Genomic DNA, 21,838 nt, shown 5'->3' with positions numbered 1-21,838 from the left:
ACAAAGAGAGTCACCGCTCTGGTTTTATTCTTGTAACGTCTCAGAGTTCGACTGTTTGGTTTTATGTTCCGGATCATCTGTGTGCAGCACCTTGTTCGTTTTAGTTTTGCTCCAGAAATAAATAAATAAATAAAATATCATTTTAATAATAAAAATCCTCAAAAGCTAATTCTTATTTCAAATCCTAAGAAATAAAAAAGTTGGAAACTTTTTCAAGAAGATACCAAAACTTTATTACCAATATTAAAACTTTTGAATCCCTCTGCGTATTTTGGCGAGTGTGTGTGTGTGTGTGTGTGTGTGTGTGTGTGTGTGTGTGTGCGTGTGTGTGTGTGTGTGTGTGTGTGTTACAGACAGGTGTGTTGTTTACTTCAGGTTAAACACAGTCACAAAGGTTAAACTCACAGACCTTCACAGCTACATGCAGAGAAAGTTGCTCACAGCAAATAAAAACCAGTTTCACACCAACAGACGGAAACAAACAAAAACAGCTTTTAGGATCTAAAACTATTCCTGCTAAGAACGGAATTAAAACTGGGAATATAAAAGACCAGAACTCCCGGCTTAAACCCGACGAGGAGGGAGGAAGCCTTTCTGGCGTCGTCGGTGATCTTATTTAGAACATCGCTGACGGCTGAAAGAGGAACGATCCTGCAACGGGAGTCAAACGCCGCCGCGCTGATCGGGAATCAATAGAATAAACAAATAAACACTCGGGTTCTGCCGGGCCGGGTCGGGGTTCAAGTCTTCTGGGTCATTTCTGGCTTGGGTTGGAAATCCGGGCCTGGTGGGAGCTCTACAAAAGACGGTGATGAACTTCAGATCATCCATTTCCAGGAATTAGAACTTTACTCTTCATCCGAGGAACCGTTGGTGTTCCCGTTGGCCGGTTCTCCTGGGAGGAACACAGGTTCTGTCAGACTACACATCAGACCCCAGCCCCAACAGCGGCTCCCAGCTCCGTACCGTTACTGGACTTCTTCGGACTTCCTGTTGAGGCTTTGACGTCACACCTCTTCAGTACGATCCGCACCCGTTTGGTCACCTCGGGATGTTCCCACATCCTGCTCGCAGATTCGTCTTCGGAAGCGTGGCTCGATTCATCTGGGGGAAAACATTCCAGTGAAAGAGAATTCCACAAAAATTCCTATTACGTCAAAATTTTACGTGCAAAAACTATTTTAGTGCGATTTTTTTTAGCTGCATCACATTTCCCGGATCAGGCGGAATATTTTCTAGTTTCTGGCTCCAATAACGGGTTTATTCAGGAATCCCGGAGCGGCAGCACATGAAACAGCGGGGATGGGGCGTGCTGGCCCGTCCCTCACCAGGACAAACATCCCACTCACACTCAGAAATATTCCAAACCCAGTGGGGCATTTAAGTGGGCGGCCACCGGGAGCGAGGCGGGAATTGCACCCGAGTTGGTCGGCATCTGCTCCGCAATTTGTTAAAAACACAAACTAGCAGGAATCCGAGCGAGATAATTAACGCGAGTCCGTTATCAGGAACGGGGAGGATCAGCAGGCTAGAGAAGTCAGCTGAGCCGGCTCTTATTAGGATTCCTCCTCCTGGTATTCCCAGATACTGGGAGGAGAACCGGATTCTTAGAGCTAGAGGGAAAGATCTGGGTTTCCTTCCTGGACCTGGCTCCACGGAAAACTCATGGAAAATAGAAGAGAGGAGAGCATCTTCAGGTTTCTGGTTCAGTTTCTAAAGTCGACTGGACTTTCTTTTTTCCGGCGCTGGAATAAGAGAAGATTGGGTTTTCTCTGGGTTCTGATCGGATACGGGAAAACCGGCTTCCTCCTGGTTTGGGTTGTAAACACCAACCCGGGTCTTTACCTGCCTCCGGCTTCTTTCTGGACCTTTTAGGAGTGGTTTTCTTCTTCTGAGTCGACGCCTCCCGTTTGGGTCTTCTTCGCTGGTTTGCGGGAGTCTTCCTCACCAGACGAGCCAGCGGTTCTTCCTCAGAGCTTCCGTCGCTGGTTTCTGTCACACAGATGTCACAGCGGCTCAGGTTTAAGACGTTTCAGCTCCAGACGTTCCAGTCGGAACTACCTTTTGTCTTTTTCGTGGCTCTGCCCGTTTTCCTCTCTGCTTTCTTCCTGCTGACGATGTCTGCGAGAGGAACGTCGTCTTCATCTGAGCTGGCATCTGAGGAGGAGGAGGAGGAGGAGCTTTTAAAAACAACTCGTGGTCTGAAGAGCGCGTAGGTCAATAACAAGCAGATTCCTACCCTTCAGGGATCTTTTCCCAGCTGGTTTTCTGTTGGACGAAGCTCTCGCCTCCTTCTTCATCACCACCAGCTGCTCGTCGTCTGAGCTGTGCTCGCTGGACGTCTCGGCATAATTCACTAGAACAACAAGGTGCATTTCCTGTTAAAACGCCAGAGAAAAAACATTTAAGCTGCTCAGACTTCGTGGTTTCATTCCCACCGCTCTCCTTGGCTGCGTTCCTCTGGGATTTGAGAGTCGGAGTTGCTGCTTTACGAGGAGAAACACCGGACGCTTTTCTTTTCCGCTTCGACCGAAGCTTCTCGGCCGTTTCGCTCAGAGGTTCGTCATCGGAGCTGTCGTCCTTCTCCGGGGTCGCCGCTAGAGCGAAACGGTTCGACAAGTAAAAGGAACGTCGGTTTTCCATAAAGCTGACTGGCTGATTTAATCTCACCTTTCTTCTTCCTCTTGGCGGACCTTTTAGGCGTCTCTGAGCTTTGCTTCTTCGTGGCTTTAGAAGCAGCTTTGGTGGTTTTCATTAGAGGCTCGTTGTCGGAGTTGGAATCTGACGGGAAGACAAACTTCTAATAAAAACCAAACAGGAATCAGAGCGGAACATCGGGGACACTCTTAGAAAAGACTCACCTGTGTTTGCGGGTTTTCCGCTGCTGGATTTGGGAGATTTCGTTTCCTTTTTGGGTTTTTTTGCCGCGGAAACTTTCTTCTTCTTTATCAGCGGCTCGTCGTCCGAGGAATCATCAGAAGCTACGAAAGAGGATCCAAAAATAAAAACAAGCACAGAAGCGAGCAGAAGAAAAGCTGGAAAACCTCTCGAAAGCACCTTTGCTTGGTTCAGAGTTGGGGGACACGTCACCGTTGTCACACGAATCCTTCCTGTTTCTGCGTGACTTCACAGGAAGCTTCGACAGCGGAGTGTAGTCGTCATCATCAGTGCCGCAGCTGTCCTCTGATTGGTTGAAAAATAAGAGCATCATCTCCACGGCACATAACAAACGAGATCAGAACCCACTGACTCCCTTTCGGTTTTCGGCAGTAGGGTCTGGCAGTAGAGGGGCGTGGCTTAGGAGATAATGACGCCCCACCCATTAAACACCTTTAATCTCTCATTTATCCCAGTGTCGGTTTTATGATTCTTTAAATATTGCAAACAAACGTAGAAGAGCCATTCTTTTGAACGACTCCCTTTAGAGAGCCGTAAGTCCTGTCTCTAGCTACTGCAGGCGATGTTCTCACCTACAGCGAGTACGGCAGCTCAGGGTGACCAAAATATCTACGGGCATCTCAGACCCTCACAAGAACTCTGATGTTGCCATCTGACACCCGATCCAAACCCAGTTTGGATTATCGTTGATTGGCATGCACTGAGCAGGTAAGCGGCCCACCGGGAGCAGGGTCCCACATCGCAGAGCTCGGGCTCATCCCTTGAGTTAGGGGCTTTTACCATCCGCCTGAATGGTTCACAAGTCTGAGTTAAGATGATCAAACACAAACTAGTGAACAGATAGAAGGAGATCAGCTTTATGACACGTGTGGACCTGGAGCTTCGCCCTGATTTCTGCCCACCGCTGATGGATTTCTCTCCCCATCAGGGCTGCACATCAGGGGGTCACCAAACCCAGAGCATCGGTGCTGCTGCGGCTACCTGGAGACCGACGCGCCGTGTCGGAGTTAGCGGAGCGGCGGGGCATTCTGATCCTCCACGGTCGGTCTCTCGCGTCGGCGGATCCGAGACTTACAGCCCGTTATTAATCCTCGCTGCTTCACCGGTCCACACAAACGGTACCGGCTCAGTTACCCGCTTTCTCTGATTTACCCTGTCTTTTGTTTCCTGGTTTGGCTTCGGGGGGGGGGGGGGGGGGGAAGGCGCGACGGCGAGTATTGATGACGTCATTCAAGCGCCTTCAGCGCAAAAAAAAAAAACAACAAAAAAACCAAACAAACTCGAAATTACAAAAAATAAAACATTACATTTAATCTGGGTTTAAAAAAATTAACCCGAGCTAAAGAAAAAAACTTGACCTGGACTAGGGCTGGACAATAAATCGAAAAATTGTCATTATCGAAATTCCTGACTATCGAAATCATTTTTCCCACGTCAACAAATCCGATAAGAAAAAAACGAAAAGATGTGTGTAGGCTGGCAGCGTTCGTGTCCGTTTTCAGAAGCTGTACCACCTCGAGTCAATAGCAGCACGCCCCCCGGCCAAACACTAACACTAAGACTATGTCTTAAACGTTCAAATTTCTAGTACAAAATCTTCGCAAGTGGTAAAAATATAAATCTGTCTTTACCTGAACTGTCATTTCCATCTCTTGCAATCGCAACACGCATGCGAGTTCTCCTCTCCGTACATGCACGCGTGTTTTGTACATGGGGCGTGTTTGGCCGGGGCTGCAGCTAGACCTTACTCCCTTGAGTCACGTAAAAATTGACTCAGCGCGACACACGTGACAGCCCCATCTAGTGGACAACTGTTGTTTCTGCGCATACCTGTATAGTTATCTTCCATTTATCGTTATCGAGGTGAAATCCTCAATGTATTGTGATATTAATTTTAGGCCGTATCGCCCAGCCCTAACCTGCAATAAACAAAAGTTTTATTGAGCAAAAAATAAAACTTTACGTGGACTAAATAAAAATTAACCTGGGCTAAAAGAAATTAGAATGGCCTAAATTGAAAATGTAATCTGGGTAAAAAAAATTTTTTACGTAGGCTCAAAAATGCACTTGAGCTTAAAAAAAATAAAATATAAAAAAAGTAACATAACCTGAACCTGGGCTAAAGTTCAGGCTAACTCAAACGCAACATTTTAATGTGATTATGTCGATAATAGCTGTCCTCAGGGATGGAGATGAGAAAGTATTAACAAGCTTTGATGATGAAATTGTTGCTTAATTCTGCCTTTAATTGTTTAAAAGTTTTAGACTGAGGCAGATGATGCATCTGTGTCCCTCACAGCACTGTTGGTTAAATGTTTGTGTGGAAAACATCTGCCAAAAGTCACGACACACATTAGTCACATTTTTATTCACCGTTTGGTTTTTCTCCCTGAGCAAAAAGCAGCAAAGCTACAGGAAAAGGTGCTTCAGGTGTAATCCCAACAAACTGGCCATCTGTAATACAACAAATCATAAATATGTCAATATCTTATTGTAGAAGTCAAGTCCAGTACTCGAACTCCTGAGGCTGCTAGACCGGGACCTGGTTGACGCTCTGTGTTGATCCGATGTTGACTGATTAAATTACGTAAAAAACAGCCTTAAGCGTGGAATTGTTATGATAATGCTTGTTTAATGTTGATTGCATTCCAGGTGAATGATAGGAGTAATTGCTAACTTTCCCATTCAAACGTCTTCACGCCACAGCGGTCAAAAACCTGTTTGCCCTTCCGGAATAGTGCCTGACACCAACAATGACATCACTACCTTTATTCCGACCAGTAACAACAATGACACGCCCACATATCAATTAAGACATCGAGACCAAAGAAAAGGAAACAACATATTTGGCTCCTACACTTATGTTGTGGTTGTCTGAAATATGTGCTTCTGTGTACTCAGGTGGTTTTTTTTGGACCTTTTCCCCTCCTGAGACCCTTATTCTGCCCATGGAGCGCCGCCCGTGACGTGGCTGCATCCACAGCCTGCCTGGTCCTGTTATCCGTGTTGTTTGGATGCTCTTGGACCGGTTGTGCTATAATATAATTTCACTGTACCAGGACATTCATTCAATGTCTTTTAGCATAAATCTGCTCTAGACTCAGCAAATATGTGCATTCAATTAAATTCAAGACTTCGTTAATCCCAGGGAGGAGTTAATTTGTTTGAATGTTAATTTAAAACCATAGAAAAACATTTTCAATCACCAAAAATGAGGTGAAATATCAGTTAGCTGGGTTGAATTTCCCCGTGGTGTGAAACGAGGGAGTTTTGGGTTAAAACCAGGTCCTCCTTCACCTCCACAAACCAACATCTGACCTTAGGTCCTCTCGGTTTTCATGAGTTTAGTTAAAGAAGAAATGAAGTGAATATTTTATGTACTTTAAAGGCTGAAACCACTCCAGAGTCAGAGCATCTCTGAAACCAGCTGAATTTTAAAAGTTAACACAGCCAACAAATACATGTGCAGCTGAGTTTATTAAACACACACAATATAAATACACACACACACACACACACACATCCCGGTTAGCCAACATTAATCAGAGACGTGAAAACGTTCGGTTCGTCTTCAGCTTCAAACTTTAGGAACTTTATTGTTCCGAGAGCGGGAGAACGTTCCTGATGTCATCCCTGAGGGTCTCACGTTTCCGTCGTTAGTAAAACACGCCATTCAAATCAGAAGTGCTCCGTCGTCTTCAGTCGTCTTACAGAAAGCACAAGTTACAGCTCTAATCCTCACGGTCCCACAGCTCTGCCGGATTATCCTCTCTGCTCTACGGCAGCATGACCTCTGACCCTTTATGGTGATCCGAAGCCTGGGAGCTCAAACTTCCCGGTTTTCCAGCCTGAATCCACTCGGAGCGGCAGACATGAGTTTGAGGGATTCCGATAGAAATAAAAAGCACTTGAGAGGTTTGTGTTGAACACGTGGAAGCGAGTTCTGGAGAACCTGCTGGGTCCATCAGCAGTGTGTGGGTCGGGTGATGCTGGTGCTGTTTGGGGCTCGGAGGCGAGGAACCTACAGAGAAACCATCTTACTGGCCTCGCGGACGCCGCTGAGGTAGGCTCCGGTCACCGTCTGGGGGAAGTGTCGGTTTGTGGCCTGAAGACAAGGAAAGATTCAGTCGGTTAATAAAATCACAGAACTTCTGATCCGGTCCAGAACCCTGGTCCAGCTTCCACACCTCCCTGTAATCTGGAGCAGGAGCCCTCCAGACGGATCTGTTGGGGTCCCGGTACCAGAACACGAGCAGAGGAAATGGTCCAAACCCGTTTACACATGAACTGGTCACACTTAGTAAAGACCGGCCGAGTTCCCACAATCCTTTGCTAAAATCCCGGTCACCTCTCCAGCGAAGAAGACTTTTCCCTGCACGTCTTCAGCCAGGACGTCGTAGGCCTCCCCGCTCCCGCCCGTCTTCACAAAGCTGTAGGACATCTGGGACCACGGGTCTTTGTTCCAGTGAGTGACAAAGTAACTGGAGGGCTCGGGGACCTCCTGAACAAAGAACAGCTGATTTAGTCAAACAGGAAGTGATCCGGCTCTTCGGACGTTTGTTCCTGAAGGCCGTCTCCACCCCAACGTTCCCGGACTACAGCTGCAGCTACCTGCTCTGTGAAAAGTTCCCGCAGGACCTTCATGCACTCGTCCACCACCTGTTTGTCCTCCAGGTCTCGGACAGCAGGAACAGCCTCACCGGAGACGATGGACATCAGAACCGCCCGTTTTCCCTGAGAGGGAAACAAAAGCAGATTCACACGCCGGTCGTGGGTCGCAGCTCACGGTTCCGGAGACGCTTTCACCCCGTCTATCAGCCGGGTTGGGGTTAGGAACCGGGGCTGTCGTCAGGTGACCAGGAAGTAAAGTTAGAATCAGCCAATTATAACTAAAGAATCTGTTTATTTTCTGATTATTAATAAACAGATTTTCTTGTTTTGTTTACTCTAAATTTGAGCATCAACCATATTTAACCGACCAGCTGGAGCCAAACCTGAGGGTCGAGGTCGTAGAAAATGCTGAACATGCCTCTCTTCTCCGGAGCGGGAGGGATGTGACCAAAGTAATCTGCACTTTGGACCTTCGTGTCCCAGAATCGGTACGGGAACTGAAGAGCGACCTGCAGGACGGTTTGATGCAGATTTAGGGAAACGCAACGACAACAATACATCGGAGGTGAAGGTTGGACGGTGCGATGTGCTAAACACCTTTTCTATGATTCCCGCTCCCAGGCTGTGGATCGCCTTCAGCTTCCTCTCAGGGAGCGGCGGCGTGAAGCGGAGGACGTTCTTCTGCAGCAGCGTCAGCGGGACGCTGACGAGGACCTGCAGCAGAAACCAGGATCGTGTCTGACGTTTAAACTCCTTCTGGACGACAGAGGCTAAACAGCTGGTTTTACCCTGTGAGCCGACCACTGGGACCCGCCGGAGGAGCTCACTTTAACAAGGTCACCCGAGTAGTCGACGGCCTGGACCTGGAAGCAGACAACGGCACGTAGGAAACACGGAGGAACAGCAGAAGCACCGACATCCCTTCCACAGTAATAGATTAGATCTGTCTGGACAGAAGGGCTAACGGCTAGGCTAAAGGGCGTCGGACGCTGTGAAACGACTGGAATCCATAAAGAACAGAAAAACATGACAACTGTGATGGAAACTAATCAGATAAGGAAGAAGCGGGAAAAAGGTGTTGAAGTAAGCCAACGGGTTCCCGTTCCGCGGCTGTGGGAAACTAACCGGGCAGTTGGTGCGGATGTCGAGGCCCTCGGCCAGCCTGCGGAGGAGAGGCGAGTAGCCCTCGGTGAGGAGGGTGTGATCTCCTGAGAACTGGGCAAAGAACTCGTTGTGGTCCCAGGATCGGGCCGAAACCTGCAGAAACACACAGAACCAAACCTCGGACCGGTACCAGAGGATCAGCTCTGACCTCTCCGTTTTCTGTTGGTGATGAAACCTTTTCAGACCTGGTCCAACGAGCTCCCGCAGGCAAACTCCAGGTTACTGAGATGAAACTGAAGAACTTTTTCCTCCAGCTCACTGAACTGGATCCCAGATTCCTGCAGGAAGTTCTTCTTTATTTCCCGGACCTTTTCTGTGGGACAGAACGAAACGGTTCAGCGTCGCTTTCAAACGTCGGACACGACTAACACAACGGGAAGGTTAAAAACCAACGAGAAGCGCGAGTTTAATGAAAAGACTCCGAAAAACAAGCCTGGAAAAAGTTAAAATGGGATTTTGCAAACCCGACCCGTAAATGTGGCTAAAAAAAGAGATTCTGTAGAACCGCACCCCCTAGAGGCGAGTCCTGGCCCTGCGACTTGTCCTTCCTCCAGTCCGACACCACGTCCAGGATGGCGTTGAAGTGGAAGTCCATGCGCTTGTCGATGGCGGGGTCGGTGACCTTCCCGTCCTCCTGGAACAGGTCGCAGCGTTCGCCCAGCTTGTGCATCCGGATCCCCATCTGCAGCAAACCGGAATGATAACAGAGCTGGGAAACAGATTTGGGAACGTCAAACCAGGCTGACTCCATAATGGTTTAAAGCCGGCGAACCTGTTCACACATCAGGGCGATGGGGTTGTTCACACAGCCGTTAACGATCTGAGCACCACGACCCACGGTCACGCCCAGAGAAACATCGTCCCAAACCCGGCCGCCGATCCTCTCCCGGGCCTCTAAGACCAGAACCTGAAAGGCAGAAACAAACGGAGTTCTGATCCGGAAACAGCCAAAGGTAAAGAGCTGAGAAAGCTCATATTTAATGTTTTGTGTCACCTGAGTGCCAAAGTTCTGCAGCTGTCGCGCAGCAGCCAGTCCGGCGGCGCCGGCGCCGATGACGATCACGTTCTTCTGCGTGAACAGACAGAAACAGGTGAGTCCGGATCCTGTGGTGGACTTTAGGGAACGTGTGGAGCAGGAGGAGAGGCTCACTGAGCAGAAGCTTTCAGGCAGCAGCGGACGTTTCACGGCCAGAACCCCGGTGTTGATCAGACCCTTCCGGGTCATGAAGTGCAGAACCCGGTCCAACTCCTGCACGCAGCGCACACGCACCAGGCCACGCACGATGATGTGCTCGGCACATTTCTCTGCTGTCAGAACCTCCTGCAACAAAAGGACAAACTTACGGTATTTCAACACAGAGAGTGAAAGTTCTGATCCAGAACCCGATTAAAACATTTCAATAAATCATTTAAATTCAAAATGAGTGAAAAATCAGCTAAAGTCCTTCAGAGGGTCCGGAAAACTGCTAATCCAGAACCAGTTTAGCAGATTTACAGGAACGTCTGTCTGCTGGAGAGAAAACAGAAAGAGAAGAGAGCCCTTGATCCAGAACTGGATCAGGGGTAAAACTGGACTGGATAAGGGGTTCTGGACTGGATCAGGGGTAAGACTGGACTGGATCAGGGGTTCTGGACTGGATCAGGGGTAAAATTGGACTGGATCAGGGGTTCTGGACTGGATCAGGGGTAAAACTCAAAAGGATTTGGGTTCTGGACTGGATCGGGGTAAAACTGGACTGGATCAGGGGTTCTGGACAGGATCAGGGGCAAAATTGGACTGGATCAGGGGTAAAACTAGACTGGATCAGGGGTTCTGGACTGGATCAGGGGTTCTGGACTGGATCAGGGGTAAAACTGGACTGGATCAGGGGTTCTGGACTGGATCAGGGGTTCTGGACTGGATCAGGGGTAAAACTGGACTGAATCAGGGGTTCTGGACTGGATCAGGGGTTCTGGATCAGGGGTTCTGGACTGGATCAGGGGTTCTGGACTGGATCAGGGGTAAAACTGGACTGGATCAGGGGTTCTGGACTGGATCAGGGGTTCTGGACTGGATCAGGAATTCTGGACTGGATCAGGGGTAAAACTAGACTGGATCAGGGGTTCTGGACTGGATCAGGGGTTCTGGACTGGATCAGGGGTAAAACTGGACTGGATCAGGGGTTCTGGACTGGATCAGGGGTTCTGGACTGGATCAGGGGTAAAACCAAGCCCCCACAATGCGGGTGAAAAATTGAAATAAATTGCAGTTCCACCCTCATCCACTAGGGGCTGGTGTCAGAAGCGAGCAAATCCTCATTGACTCCCATGTTAAAAATACCAATTTCACAGCAGAAATAAACATGTTTACAGCCTGGTACCAGAACATGTTTTTGGTTTAAATGATCTAGTTTACACTCATGACAACTCTGAGGGGGGTGAATGTTTTTCTCACTCTTCTGTTTAAGTGTATTAAAAGCCTAAAATTCTGTATAATTAATGAGCATCAGACCCACGTGACCACAGAGCTAGCTCCGGGGAAAGCCCTCAGTAGAGCCTCGGTGTGGCCTGGAAACTGTTCCGGGATTTTGAGTCTCTGTGTTTGTGTATTCTTGTTTGGATATTTTTGTGCAATTGTTGGACAAAATGACTTGCTGTGGCATTAATTGCACTAATAGAGCGTCCAAGGAGTCTCCACTTCATTTTTTTCGGTAAGTAAAATTATATTTATGTATTTTAGGTCACTGCCGAGCTGAGCTTAGATTTTAACATGTACTGTTTAACCATGAAATTTAAATGTAATAGGGTAAACCCCAGTGCATTTAACATAATGCTGCACTTTAGAAAATGGGTTGAAATATAACATGTTGGTGGAGCTGGGTTCCCACTATCGGCTTGTGGTTCTCCCCTCCCCGCAGCTCGGCGCATCTCTGTCTGATCGCGGCTTCTGTGTGCTGCGCAGGCTGCCGGCTTATGGAGCTCTGGGATGGAAACCGTTTCACCAGGTTCTCCCCAGCGGCAGCTCTGCGCATCTCAGATCGCAGCGGCGCTTGTCTGCTGCGCGGGCTGCCGGCTTTCAGCAGCTTTCGGGAGACCAGGTGTTCCACCCGGTTTTACCCAGCGGTCAGCCCGGCGTATCTCTGACTCAGAAGCTCTGGTGGTGTTGTGCACAAACTCCGGTTGTAGCTAGGTTGCTACCTCCGTTAGCTTAGCTCCCACCTCAGCGTTAGCTTTGAGTTAGCCAGGGTTAGCTTGTAGCTAGTTCGACCGGGTGTCGTCAGTTGATCCCAGCCTTACAGCCCCACCCTCAGTTCCACCTCTCTTCCCTTTTGTGGAATTGTCTGGGCTTGACGGAACCTGTGACACGGTCAAAATGGCGGTGGTGGCCACCTCCCATTTATCTTCAAAAATGTGTTTTTGGACCCTATGGAAACCCATTGTCCAATATTTATATGTCGATGGGTAAAACTGAATTGGATCAGGGGTAAAACTCTAAAGGATTGGGGTTCTGGACTGGATCAGGGGTAAGACTGGACTGGATCGGGGTAAAACTGGACTGGATCAAGGGTAAGACTGGACTGGATCAGTGGTAAAACTGAACTGGATCAGGGGTAAAACTCTAATTTTGGGGTTCTGGACTGGATCAGGGGTAAAACTGGACTGGATCAGCGGTAAGACTGGACTGGATCGGGGTAAAACTGGACTGGATCAGGGGTAAAACTCTAAAGGATTGGGGTTCTGGACTGGATCAGGGGTAAGACTGGACTGGATCGGGGTAAAACTGGACTGGATCAAGGGTAAGACTGGACTGGATCAGTGGTAAAACTGAACTGGATCAGGGGTAAAACTCTAATTTTGGGGTTCTGGACTGGATCAGGGGTAAGACTGGACTGGATCAGGGGTAAAACTCAAAAGGATTGGGGTTCTGGACTGGACTGTGTATTTTTCTGGTTTCTAGGAAAACACAGGACGCTTTTGTTTGGACCTCACCGTGCAGTTCTTATGCCAGGAGGCCAGGATGAGGTTCCGTAGAGCCAGGTACATGGTGGGATCTCTGGAAAACTCTGGAAACTCGTAAAGCTCATCCAGTTCCATCATATCCGGCCGGACACACAGTGCTTTTCCGCATTCATTGGGCTGGTAGAAGGGCTGGAAGTACGGACACAGGCCTGGAACTGAAAGGTAACGGTACCGGTTACGACCAGACATCCCTGGACCAGGTCCAACACAGCGTGTCTGGTCTCCTGCGCTCACAGACTTACTCTGAGACTGGACGGCTCTGCAGTGATCGGCCCTCAGCTCGGTCACAGAAGCAGTGCTGAGGGACCCCGAAGGGCTCATCCCCACACAGTCGGGGTAGTAGGCAGCGAGGAACGGGCCGGCCGGACTCTCCTTCAGCAGCGGCGGTAAAATCAGCATGGAGTGCCACCAGCTGTCCGTCACCTCGGCCACTCTCTGCAGGGATCGGACAGATGAAGTCAGCCCAGAGAGCCCAGCTTGCTCTGCACCGATACCGGTCAGAGGCATGGCTAGCATGAATTAGCGCTTAGCTTAGCTAAGTGGCCCAGGAAAAGGTGGGATATTTATCGAGGATCACAAACAAACTTTTAGAACCAGAACATAAAGACGCTGGATGCATCAGATATTTAAATTTAACCGTTTTGTCTCGCTTAGTTGGGTGATCAAAACCTAGCAGCGGCTCACCAGGTCTTCTGGTTGGGAGCACTGGTCGGGCCCTTCCATCTGTGGGTAGAAAACATAAAACCGTCATTACAGAACCTGTAAAAGCTCCTGATAAGTGAGAGAATTTTATGACTCGTGTTTACTTTGATGTTGCTCAACTTCATGCCACAGCGGTACGTTGCTGCCAGAGCCGTGGTGAGCTGGATCTCTTTGGTCAGCTGACGCCACTTCCTGCAGTCCGGTCTGGAGCACTGAACCTGCAGGGAACGTAAACGTTAACGTCTGACAGGAAGCTCGGTCGAAGCGCTCAACGAGGACGAGGAGAAGCTTCGGTCCCGACCCAGTAGGGCAGCAGCTGGTCTGCCATGAAGGCCTTCAGGCTGGGCTCACTTTTCCCGTTACTGGTCCACACTCTCTTCCACGAAGCGAACGTCTCATAGCCGTCTTTGTGACTGCACACACACACACACACACACACAGAGGAGTTATGGTGACACCTAAAACTCTCCTACTCAGCCGGTATCTTCCTAGTCACCTTCTGTAGTAATGATCGAAACACTCGTTGCAGAAATGTTCTCCACACGACAGGTGATACCAGCGAGACGTGTAGCCATTCTTTGCACACCTGATGAGGAAGAAATGTTGCCGTTAAAGAGCAAGTCACTCCAAATCAACATTTTTTTGCTGATAAACTATATAAATGCGTGTGTGATCGTGCTGTAGACGTGTGTAGTCAATAATTCGGCATTTTAGTTCATCTTAGTTAAAATTTAAATGTTCTGCCTAAAACTGTCAGCGATGCACTGTCGTCAGGGAAAACTCTGCACTGCATTTGAATTTAAATCTGCCATCGCTATTGGCTAAGAGGTACCCTAAGACGTTAGCTGGTACCATATGATGTCACAATGTCGTTGTGAGCCTGTGTGTGTGTATTTGTTAGCGGCTCCGCCCTCTCTGTCTGCTAGGCAACAGCACTTGTTGCATTTTTAAAACAGGAAGTGGAGTAATACTCTGGTAGGGGGTCACTTGCTCTTTAACGGTGATGCTTGAAAAATAATAATTTATTATTATTTCTGTTTTGTTACCTTTCCGATGCACTGGCGAAACAAACGGGGTACGTGGCCGAGCAGCCGGCCTTCTCACACTTCCTGTACTTCTTCTCAGACTGGTCATCTTCTTCCTCGGTGTCCGTGGCTTTTCTTTTACTCTGAAACACAAGACATCAAAGTTTTCCCCTGTTTACATCCAGCCCTTTACTAGGACACCTTTGGGTGGAATCGTCATGGAAACTGATGCTGGAAAAACTAATCTGGATGTCCGAAAAGAAACAAGACGTGTAAAATCTGCACCTCCTAACTGACATACAAAATACAAATATAATTGTTAAACGACAATTAACACTTAGCGTTAGCATCTGTTAGGCAGGGCAGGTAATGCTGTGTAAATTTCTCATAGCCTAGCAGTGGAAACAGGTATTATTGCTGTGATGACTGTAAATAACTCTGATGCCTTTGTTTTAGTTCGCTGAGACTACTTTATGATGTAATGAGTCAGCGCAGAATCAAATTCATTTGGAAGACTGTTTTAATTGAAAGTGTCATCATAACAAAGCGGTGGAGATCAGCTCACCTGTCCAGGTGGCGGGTTGTTGGTGCGCTTCACCCGGGCGTTGGTCTGCCTCCCGGAGATGCGTGGGGTCTGGCTCTCCCCCGGAGACTCCTCGGAGCTCCTCTTCTTGGCTCTCCGAGTCCCAGAGGCATTCCCGGAGTAATCTACGGGGAGCGAGACGGGGCAGAAGAATGAAGCGCTAACAAAAACGGGCCTTTGTTGTCGCTGTTAAATCTGATTTTATTACCAATAAAAGGATAAACTGACACAGATAAACAGATTTGAACCAAATAGAGGCAAACGTTGGGTGAATAATCTTATTAAAGCACAACGGGCTGGTTTACAAATGTAATATAGTGAAATTATATTGGGTATTAGAGGGAAGCCAGCTCTTAGCTATTAGCCAGCTCTTAGCATGTAGCGTGTAGCAGCCATGAGCACCGACCTGCGTCCGACAGCATCGCGCGGCAGTGGCGTAACTTGTGAACTTTATTTCGGGTCTGAAGCTTTTTTATAAACGGTTCAAACAAATTCGTCTCCTTTTTTGTTGTTGTGAAGGAGGAGAAAATCAATGCGTCGCTGTAGCAACAACACCACTTCCTGTTTCTCAGAGGAAATGGGCGTTTGGGCTTGATGACTTTTGGACTCCGCTGCTCCCCGTCCATGTTTCATGTAACTATAGCAACGCGCTTTAACGAAATCAACGATGACACAGAGTTGATTTTTTATTTCTTAATGATTTGAAACCGGGGAAAATAGATTTAAAGTTTCATTGTTAGCTTGTTTTAACTAATAAATCGTTTAAAACGGGAAGGCGGCTTTTCTGGGGCACAAAAATAAACCAACTACGTTTAACTTGGTAAAAAGTTTCCTTCTCTTTCAGAATGGTGCACAGATTAAAGTCGGACATTCCTGGGATCGGAGCACATCCGACCCAGCACATTCAGGAGGTAAAGTGTTTGTTTTATACCTAAACTTTCTAACAAGTTCATTTGGATAGCATTACATTTAGCTAGCTAGTTAGTTTAGTTTTTCAGAGGTTAGCTTAACAAAGCTACACATTTATGGAATACTAAGAATGACAATAAATATAAAACAAACACGCGAACTATGTAAATAAACAAACATAAAATAATACAAAAGAACTGTGGCAGTATTAAAGAGCAAGTCACCCCCAAATCAACTTTTTTTTGCTCATAAACTATATAAACGAGTGTCTAATCGTGCTGTAAACACGTGTGGTCAATAAGTTGGCACTTTAGTGCATCTTAGTTCAAATTTAAATATTCTGCCTAAAACTGTCAGTGTTGTGCTGTCTTCAGGTAATGACTCTGCACTGCATTTGAATTTAAATCTGCCATCGCTATTGGCTTAGAGGTACCCTAGAACGTTGGCTGGTACATTATGATGTCACAATGTCGTTGAGAGCCTGTGGCCGTTTCTCAACACGCATACTTGTCTGTACTTGTGTACTCACATCCTTGTGAAACGTCTTCAACGATGGCCCAAGGACTGTTCCTGCGTAGCGGCAACTTTGTTCAAAGTTCCCAGATGTGTTCTGGCTCCATCGAGGATGCATAAATGCATCCTTCTGCGGACTTGGGACAGCAATTTTCCCACAATGCATTGCATTGCAAACCATTAAACTCCGAACGTCAGAGGAAAAAGCTAATAGCCGTAATGTTTTATATTACAAATATAAATAAAATAATCTGAAGTTTTCTGGTTTTGTAAATAATTGTGTGTAAACTGTAAATTTTGCTGTGTGTTTGGGTTTTATTCATCACAATCATTCAAAATGCTAATTAGCTAACCCACTATCAAAATAAAAGCACCGTAGGTCAGTTCTGATGAAAAATAAGCTTTATTTTTTTTTCTGGAACTGCGCTGCTCTGGGCGGCTGCATGTTGGAGTAGCTCTGTTGGCTATTTGTAAGTTTTGCCTTTTCTTGGATATTTTTCTTCTAGTTTCTCAAGAAAAACTGTATTTTTTTGGACACTTTACTTTTCTTTTTCTGGTGCTGTGAAGCTTGGAGGATTTTTACTGCTATTCTTTAGCTTTTTTCACTTTTTGAGCATTTGTTATGATGTGTAACCATGGTAACAAGCTGGTTTACAATCTGGAGCAGCTGATTAACATTGGAAAGGTTGAAATAATACCTCAACTGAAGCCACAAATCCCAAATGAGCTAAAACGCAAGAAGCGTGGGTGCAGAGCGGGAGCAAAACGGAGACAGAGAAAGAGGAAATTCAAACCATCTCTTCCATCGATCATAATGGGCAATGTGACATCACTGGCCAACAAGATGGAGGAACTCCAAGACCTTTCAAGGACTCAGCCAGAGTTTCGGCAGTTTCGGAACCGCTGGAGGAGATAATGCAAAGAAGGATTCTCCAGAGACTCAAGAAAATGATGGACAACCCTGAGCGTTCTCTTCACAAGACTGTCCGACAACGGAAGAGTGTCTTCAGTCAGAGGCTTCTTCAGTTTGGCTGCAACACTGACCGCTACTGGAGATCCTTCCTGCCAACAGCCGTTGTGATATACAACAACTCTTTGATGACTTGATCATTATTATTATTATTCTGAGCTACTACAGCAATCAATTTCCCTCTGGGATTAATAAAGTATTTTTGAATTGAATTGATTGAGATGCATGTATTTTAATAGTTTTGATCAAAGGTGGGCCAAATCTAATACAAGTAATACATTTTTGTTTTAATTTTGTTATTTAAGGAGCAAACTAGACCTTTATTTTTATGTTAAGTTGTTTTTTTAAATGTAGCAAGAAGCAGCACTTGTTGCCAGGACGCAGCGGAGTAAGGTTCTGTTCCAAATGCCGTCCTCGTCCTCCCGTACTCGGTGGAACAGACTTTCTGGTGTCCTTGCCAGAACGTACTTGTCTAGTACACAAGAATGTACTAGCGTCCTTGAGTATTGAGAAACAACCTGTGTGTGTGTGTATTTGTTAGCGGCTCTGCCCTCTCGGGCTGCTAGGCAACAGCATTTGTTGCATTTTTCTAACAGGAAGTGGGAGTGGAGTAAGACTCTGGTAGGGGGGGACTTGCTCTTTAAAGTAAAAATGGACAGTGTAGCAGGTGGCAGCACTGTTGCCTCGTAGCCAGAAGGTCACGAGTTCGAGTCCTGACTGCAGCCTGTTTGCTTTAGGTTAGCATGCGTGGGACGAAGCGACCCAGATGAACGAAAGGATATTCTTAAAGAGCAAGTCACCCCCTACAAGAGACTTACTTCACTCCCACTTCCTGTTTGAAAAATGCAACAAATGCTGTTGCCTAGCAGCCCGAGAGGGCGGAGCCGCCAACAAATACACACACACGTAGGCTTACAATAGCATTGTGACCTCATAATGTACCCGTTTACATCATAGCATACTTCTTCAATTCAAGTACAGTGCAGAGTTTTTACCTGACGACGGCGCAACACTGACAGTTTTAGGCAGAATATTTAAAATTTAACTAAAATGCACTGAAGTTCCAAATTATTGACGACACGTGTCTGCAACACGATTAGACACTCGTTCATGTCGTTTATCAGCAAAAATAGGTTGGTTTGGGGGTGACTTGCTCTTTAAACTTATTAACGTTAAAGCTTCAAACTCCGCTCGGTTGTGCACTGAGTCCTTTATTTTCCCCCTCTACACACCGGACCATGTCTCACTGGAAAACACCAACATGTTTGCAGATGACACAGCTGTTGTGGGACTGATAACGCGACTCTTACTATTAATAACAACTAGAGAACGGAGAAACAAGTTTAAGCAAGTTTAAGACGGCACTAGAACCTTTCATTTGGACGGTTTCTGTTGAAAATGATTGAAAGACGTTCAGATTTGTTCCAGCAGGTCCGCGATAAAAGACTTGACCTCAGTAAAGTGATTGGACTGCTCGAGGATCCTTTGACTGTAAGTAAAACTCCATTTGAAGGAAAGCAGCACTTTGGATCCCCTTCTGGGTGCTTTATAAATCAAACAGCTGATTCTGTTCCTGTTAAAGACAAACTTAAAGGAGAAGCATCTTTTTGTCTTGAGGAAACTTCTGAACAGAAACCCGGCGGGTTTCGTATCCTTGCTGCTGATGTTCTGTCATTCTGTGGCTTCACTTCAGTTATTTTTTCCCAACTTCCACATGAAAAAGGTTAAGTTTCCTAAAGTATCTCAAGCTTTTGAAGGAGCTGACCGACATCTCCAGGATCCTCAGCCTCTGCGCTGAGAAAGCGACAGATCACCCTGAATATGCATCCTTTCTGTGTGAAGCGCTGAAGATCTGCAGGTCAGAAGCCTTTCAGCCTCACAGTTTCTGTCCAGACGAGGTCGTGTGATTTTTACCATCGCTCCGTTTCTTCCCAGACTTCCCTTCCTGCAGCAGAAAACAACAGACGAGCAGCACTTCGCTCAGGAGGCCGCAGAGTTCCTCTCCAGCATCTGTAACTGCTTTTAACTTTGGTCACAGCTTCCTTATGGAAGTTACGGTCTTCTCGTCGTGTCCCAGCTCAGTTAGCTGAACCAAACCCGTAAAGGATCAACCTGGAAGACGATGAGGATGTTTCTGTTTGCAGGTTATCTGATGAGGATCCCAGACCCTGACGTGAGGCGGTGCGTTGTTGAAGCCGTCCAGTCGTTCTTCTGCTCCGGGATTCCTCCCAAGCCACCTGACGGTACGAAGCTTTTCCTCTTTTAGGAGCAGGAAGTGAAATCCTCTCCTGCAGCAGCAGATCCGTCAAACGTGCTGCAGCTTTCAGACGTGTGAGGATTCCCGGATTCCTCCGACTTTCCTAATGAATAAAACGTTCCCAAAGGGAAAGCAAGGAAACCAAACCAAGTTTTTATTCATCTTTCGCTGCTTGAGATTCAGTTTTTAGGTCTTGAAAATCCTTTCATTTGCATTTCTTTCTGTTAGACAAGCACGTTAACTCGTTTTAGGCTTATTTATACAGCATTCTGCCATATTTCCTCGTTGTTTGTTGCTGTTTTAATTCCGTTAATGACCTCCTTTAACTTCCCTACAGGTCTCCGTCCGACCCGTCCAGGTTACCGTCAGCAGCTTCTGAAGCACAGCGACGTTCCCAAGCTTCTGCTCCTCTCCATGTCCGGTCTGGAGGACCAACCGTTCAAGCTGCAGCTCCTCCAAACGCTTCAGATCCTCTCCAGGTCCTCTGGTGAGGAACGTGTTCCCCGCTCCTGTAGGGATGGAGGAGGAGAACCTGAGAGATTCTGATGGGATGTTTTTATGGATTTACTACCACAGATGACATCTGCGCTTCGGTCCTGGATGAACGAGGCGCTGAGAGCATCTGCCTCCACATGAATGAACCCGATCCGTCCGCCCAGGTTCTTCTCTGCTCCTCGGAGATCCTCTGGAACCTCCTGGAGGGAGGCATGAAGGAGGAGGTCATCGCTCAGCTCAGCAGCTTGGAGTGTGTCCTGTAGGTGTTGCTTCAGACCGGTCGCCACCGAAAACAAGCCTCTAAAAGTGTCTCCGATCATTCCTCAGATCTCTAAAGGAATCCTTTTTGTTCCTGCTGGAAAAGGCTTCCCAGCGTTGGGAACGCCAGCTCAGAAATCAGCTGCTCATGATTGCGACTCTCATCGCTGAGGCTTCGAGCTCCGTGCTCGTCGTGAGTGACCGGCGTCGGATAAAAGATGAGCTGTGAGTCTTTTACTCCTCTGTGTCTGAAGCACCTCTCTAACCTCCAGGAGAGCTTGTTCGCCAAGCTGCTCGTGGGTTTGCTGACCTTTCCAGAGCGTGAGGAAGCTTTTTCTTTATTCAACTCAGTCTTATGTTAAACGTAAGTCACATGACGCGGTTTTCCCATTCAGAATTCCTGTTTCTGTTTCAGGGAATCCACCTTACAGCAGCGACGGTCTGCAGCTGAGGCAGCTGCTGCTGAATCTGCTGGTTTTCCTGTGCAGAGACCCGGCTGCGCTGCAGGTTCCTCCCGCTCGCCCGCCGCTCTTTCATCCAAGAGGTTCATCAAAGTGACGAGTCGACTTTTCTTCCTCTAGATTCTGAGGGAAGAACAGGTGATGCTCCACCTGCTGAGCCTGGCGAATCCGGACGGAGACCAGGAGCGGTCGTCGGCGCAGCAGGAGGAGCTGCAGCTGCAGGCGCTGGGCGCCGTCTCCTGCTTGGCCCCGCTCCTGCTGGACGACTACGTGTTCTGTCGCGGAAACACGCAGCTGCTGCTTCTGCTGGACAGGTGCGTCGGAACAGGTGAGCCTTTCGTTTCACCATTTCCTGCTGAAGGTTTTTGTCGTGTTTAGACCCCAGAGCTGAAAAAGCCTCAGAAACATTTAACCTTCATCAATTATTAACAATTTTATTATCTTTCATCCAGAAGGGCTTCACTGATTCATCACTTATTTTGCCTTCTGGTTTTAGGTGATTGCTTCAGTCAGGGTTTCCATGGAAACGGAGGAGGCAGAACGCGGGCTAAGCTGAGAGGTTGCATCAGAGCTCTGAGGGCCGTGACGTCTCTGGGAGAAGCTTCTGTGAACCAGAACCTGTGTGAGCAGAGAGCCTTCCACCAGCTCCTGGGTAACCTCAGTCACACGTCTCTGAACTCTGGCTGCGATTAGTTTGGTCTGTCAGAGCACCGTGGGTCTTCTTTCAGGGGTGTTGATCCAGTTACAAGCTGGGTGTGAGGAGCAGGATGTTGTCGTCGTGGAGATGATGTCCGATATTCAGTGGATCCTCTCAGAGCTGTGTGAGAGCGACGCACGAGCGAAGGTGAGGCTGGAATACCAGAACAACCAGTTTAAGGGTGCTGGTGTGACTGGGGCATCTTTAATGGAGGCCAGAGGCCGCAGCACAGGGGTGGGATCTGCATCAGTCATGAAGGGTCAGAGAAGAGAAGCTGCTCTCCTCCATCGGGAGGA

General features: G+C 47.5%; 3 protein-coding genes across 12 annotated transcripts in view; 1 reads left to right on the top strand and 2 right to left on the bottom strand.

Annotated features, from left to right (window-relative positions):
- Positions 1-208: 208 nt before the first annotated feature.
- LOC107394946 (nucleolar protein dao-5) lies at positions 209-4,661 on the bottom strand. 2 transcript variants are annotated; one of them, XM_015974167.3, is made up of 10 exons: positions 4,530-4,661; positions 3,058-3,183; positions 2,862-2,981; positions 2,671-2,781; positions 2,439-2,597; positions 2,240-2,356; positions 2,062-2,157; positions 1,846-1,992; positions 967-1,104; positions 209-895 (listed from the first exon to the last, which is right to left on the bottom strand). In XM_015974167.3, exons 1-10 carry the CDS (start codon positions 4,567-4,569, stop codon positions 849-851), a joined length of 1,101 nt encoding a protein of 366 aa, XP_015829653.1. In that variant the 5' UTR covers positions 4,570-4,661; the 3' UTR covers positions 209-848. The 2 variants fall into 2 exon arrangements, with proteins under 2 accessions (XP_015829653.1, XP_015829652.1); XM_015974166.3 differs by lacking the exon at positions 4,530-4,661 and adding an exon at positions 3,880-4,081.
- A 1,695-nt stretch (positions 4,662-6,356) lies between these two features.
- The window catches only part of LOC107394944 (lysine-specific histone demethylase 2), a 22,319-nt gene continuing 6,837 nt past the window's right edge, over positions 6,357-21,838 (bottom strand). The window contains exons 1-21 of one of the 4 annotated variants that reach the window (XM_015974163.3): positions 15,389-15,610; positions 14,965-15,107; positions 14,421-14,542; positions 13,871-13,960; positions 13,676-13,787; positions 13,479-13,592; positions 13,357-13,395; positions 12,915-13,107; positions 12,643-12,827; positions 9,824-9,994; positions 9,668-9,742; positions 9,446-9,580; positions 9,184-9,355; positions 8,859-8,986; positions 8,635-8,766; positions 8,298-8,372; positions 8,107-8,223; positions 7,893-8,018; positions 7,510-7,632; positions 7,247-7,399; positions 6,357-7,003 (exon numbers count right to left, since the gene is read on the bottom strand). In XM_015974163.3, the coding sequence (XP_015829649.1) occupies positions 6,920-7,003; positions 7,247-7,399; positions 7,510-7,632; positions 7,893-8,018; positions 8,107-8,223; positions 8,298-8,372; positions 8,635-8,766; positions 8,859-8,986; positions 9,184-9,355; positions 9,446-9,580; positions 9,668-9,742; positions 9,824-9,994; positions 12,643-12,827; positions 12,915-13,107; positions 13,357-13,395; positions 13,479-13,592; positions 13,676-13,787; positions 13,871-13,960; positions 14,421-14,542; positions 14,965-15,107; positions 15,389-15,608 (2,709 nt within the window). In that variant the 5' untranslated portion in view covers positions 15,609-15,610 and the 3' untranslated portion in view covers positions 6,357-6,919. Of the gene's footprint in view, positions 7,004-7,246; positions 7,400-7,509; positions 7,633-7,892; positions 8,019-8,106; positions 8,224-8,297; positions 8,373-8,634; positions 8,767-8,858; positions 8,987-9,183; positions 9,356-9,445; positions 9,581-9,667; positions 9,743-9,823; positions 9,995-12,642; positions 13,108-13,356; positions 13,396-13,478; positions 13,593-13,675; positions 13,788-13,870; positions 13,961-14,420; positions 14,543-14,964; positions 15,108-15,388; positions 15,611-21,838 lie in introns of those variants that run through there. The other 3 variants (XM_015974162.3, XM_070547298.1, XM_054745487.2) reach the window with 3 other exon arrangements.
- Positions 15,559-21,838, top strand: part of LOC107394945 (cilia- and flagella-associated protein 69) — an 11,585-nt gene continuing 5,305 nt past the window's right edge. For 4 of the 6 annotated variants that reach the window (XM_070547304.1, XM_070547303.1, XM_070547301.1 and 1 more), the window contains exons 1-14: positions 15,808-15,893; positions 18,803-18,865; positions 18,957-19,022; positions 19,123-19,232; positions 19,310-19,386; positions 19,519-19,617; positions 19,969-20,118; positions 20,208-20,385; positions 20,454-20,577; positions 20,657-20,705; positions 20,800-20,891; positions 20,966-21,173; positions 21,342-21,497; positions 21,574-21,689. In XM_070547304.1, the coding sequence (XP_070403405.1) occupies positions 15,828-15,893; positions 18,803-18,865; positions 18,957-19,022; positions 19,123-19,232; positions 19,310-19,386; positions 19,519-19,617; positions 19,969-20,118; positions 20,208-20,385; positions 20,454-20,577; positions 20,657-20,705; positions 20,800-20,891; positions 20,966-21,173; positions 21,342-21,497; positions 21,574-21,689 (1,554 nt within the window). In that variant the 5' untranslated portion in view covers positions 15,808-15,827. Of the gene's footprint in view, positions 15,616-15,807; positions 15,894-18,802; positions 18,866-18,956; positions 19,023-19,122; positions 19,233-19,309; positions 19,387-19,518; positions 19,618-19,968; positions 20,119-20,207; positions 20,386-20,453; positions 20,578-20,656; positions 20,706-20,799; positions 20,892-20,965; positions 21,174-21,341; positions 21,498-21,573; positions 21,690-21,838 lie in introns of those variants that run through there. The other 2 variants (XM_070547299.1, XM_070547302.1) reach the window with 2 other exon arrangements.

This window comes from Nothobranchius furzeri, chromosome 19 (genome assembly GCF_043380555.1).
Source record: "Nothobranchius furzeri strain GRZ-AD chromosome 19, NfurGRZ-RIMD1, whole genome shotgun sequence".
NCBI classification, from domain to species: domain Eukaryota; kingdom Metazoa; phylum Chordata; class Actinopteri; order Cyprinodontiformes; family Nothobranchiidae; genus Nothobranchius; species Nothobranchius furzeri.
Note: the sequence above shows the minus strand (reverse complement) of the source record. Positions and strands in the feature narration are given on the sequence as shown.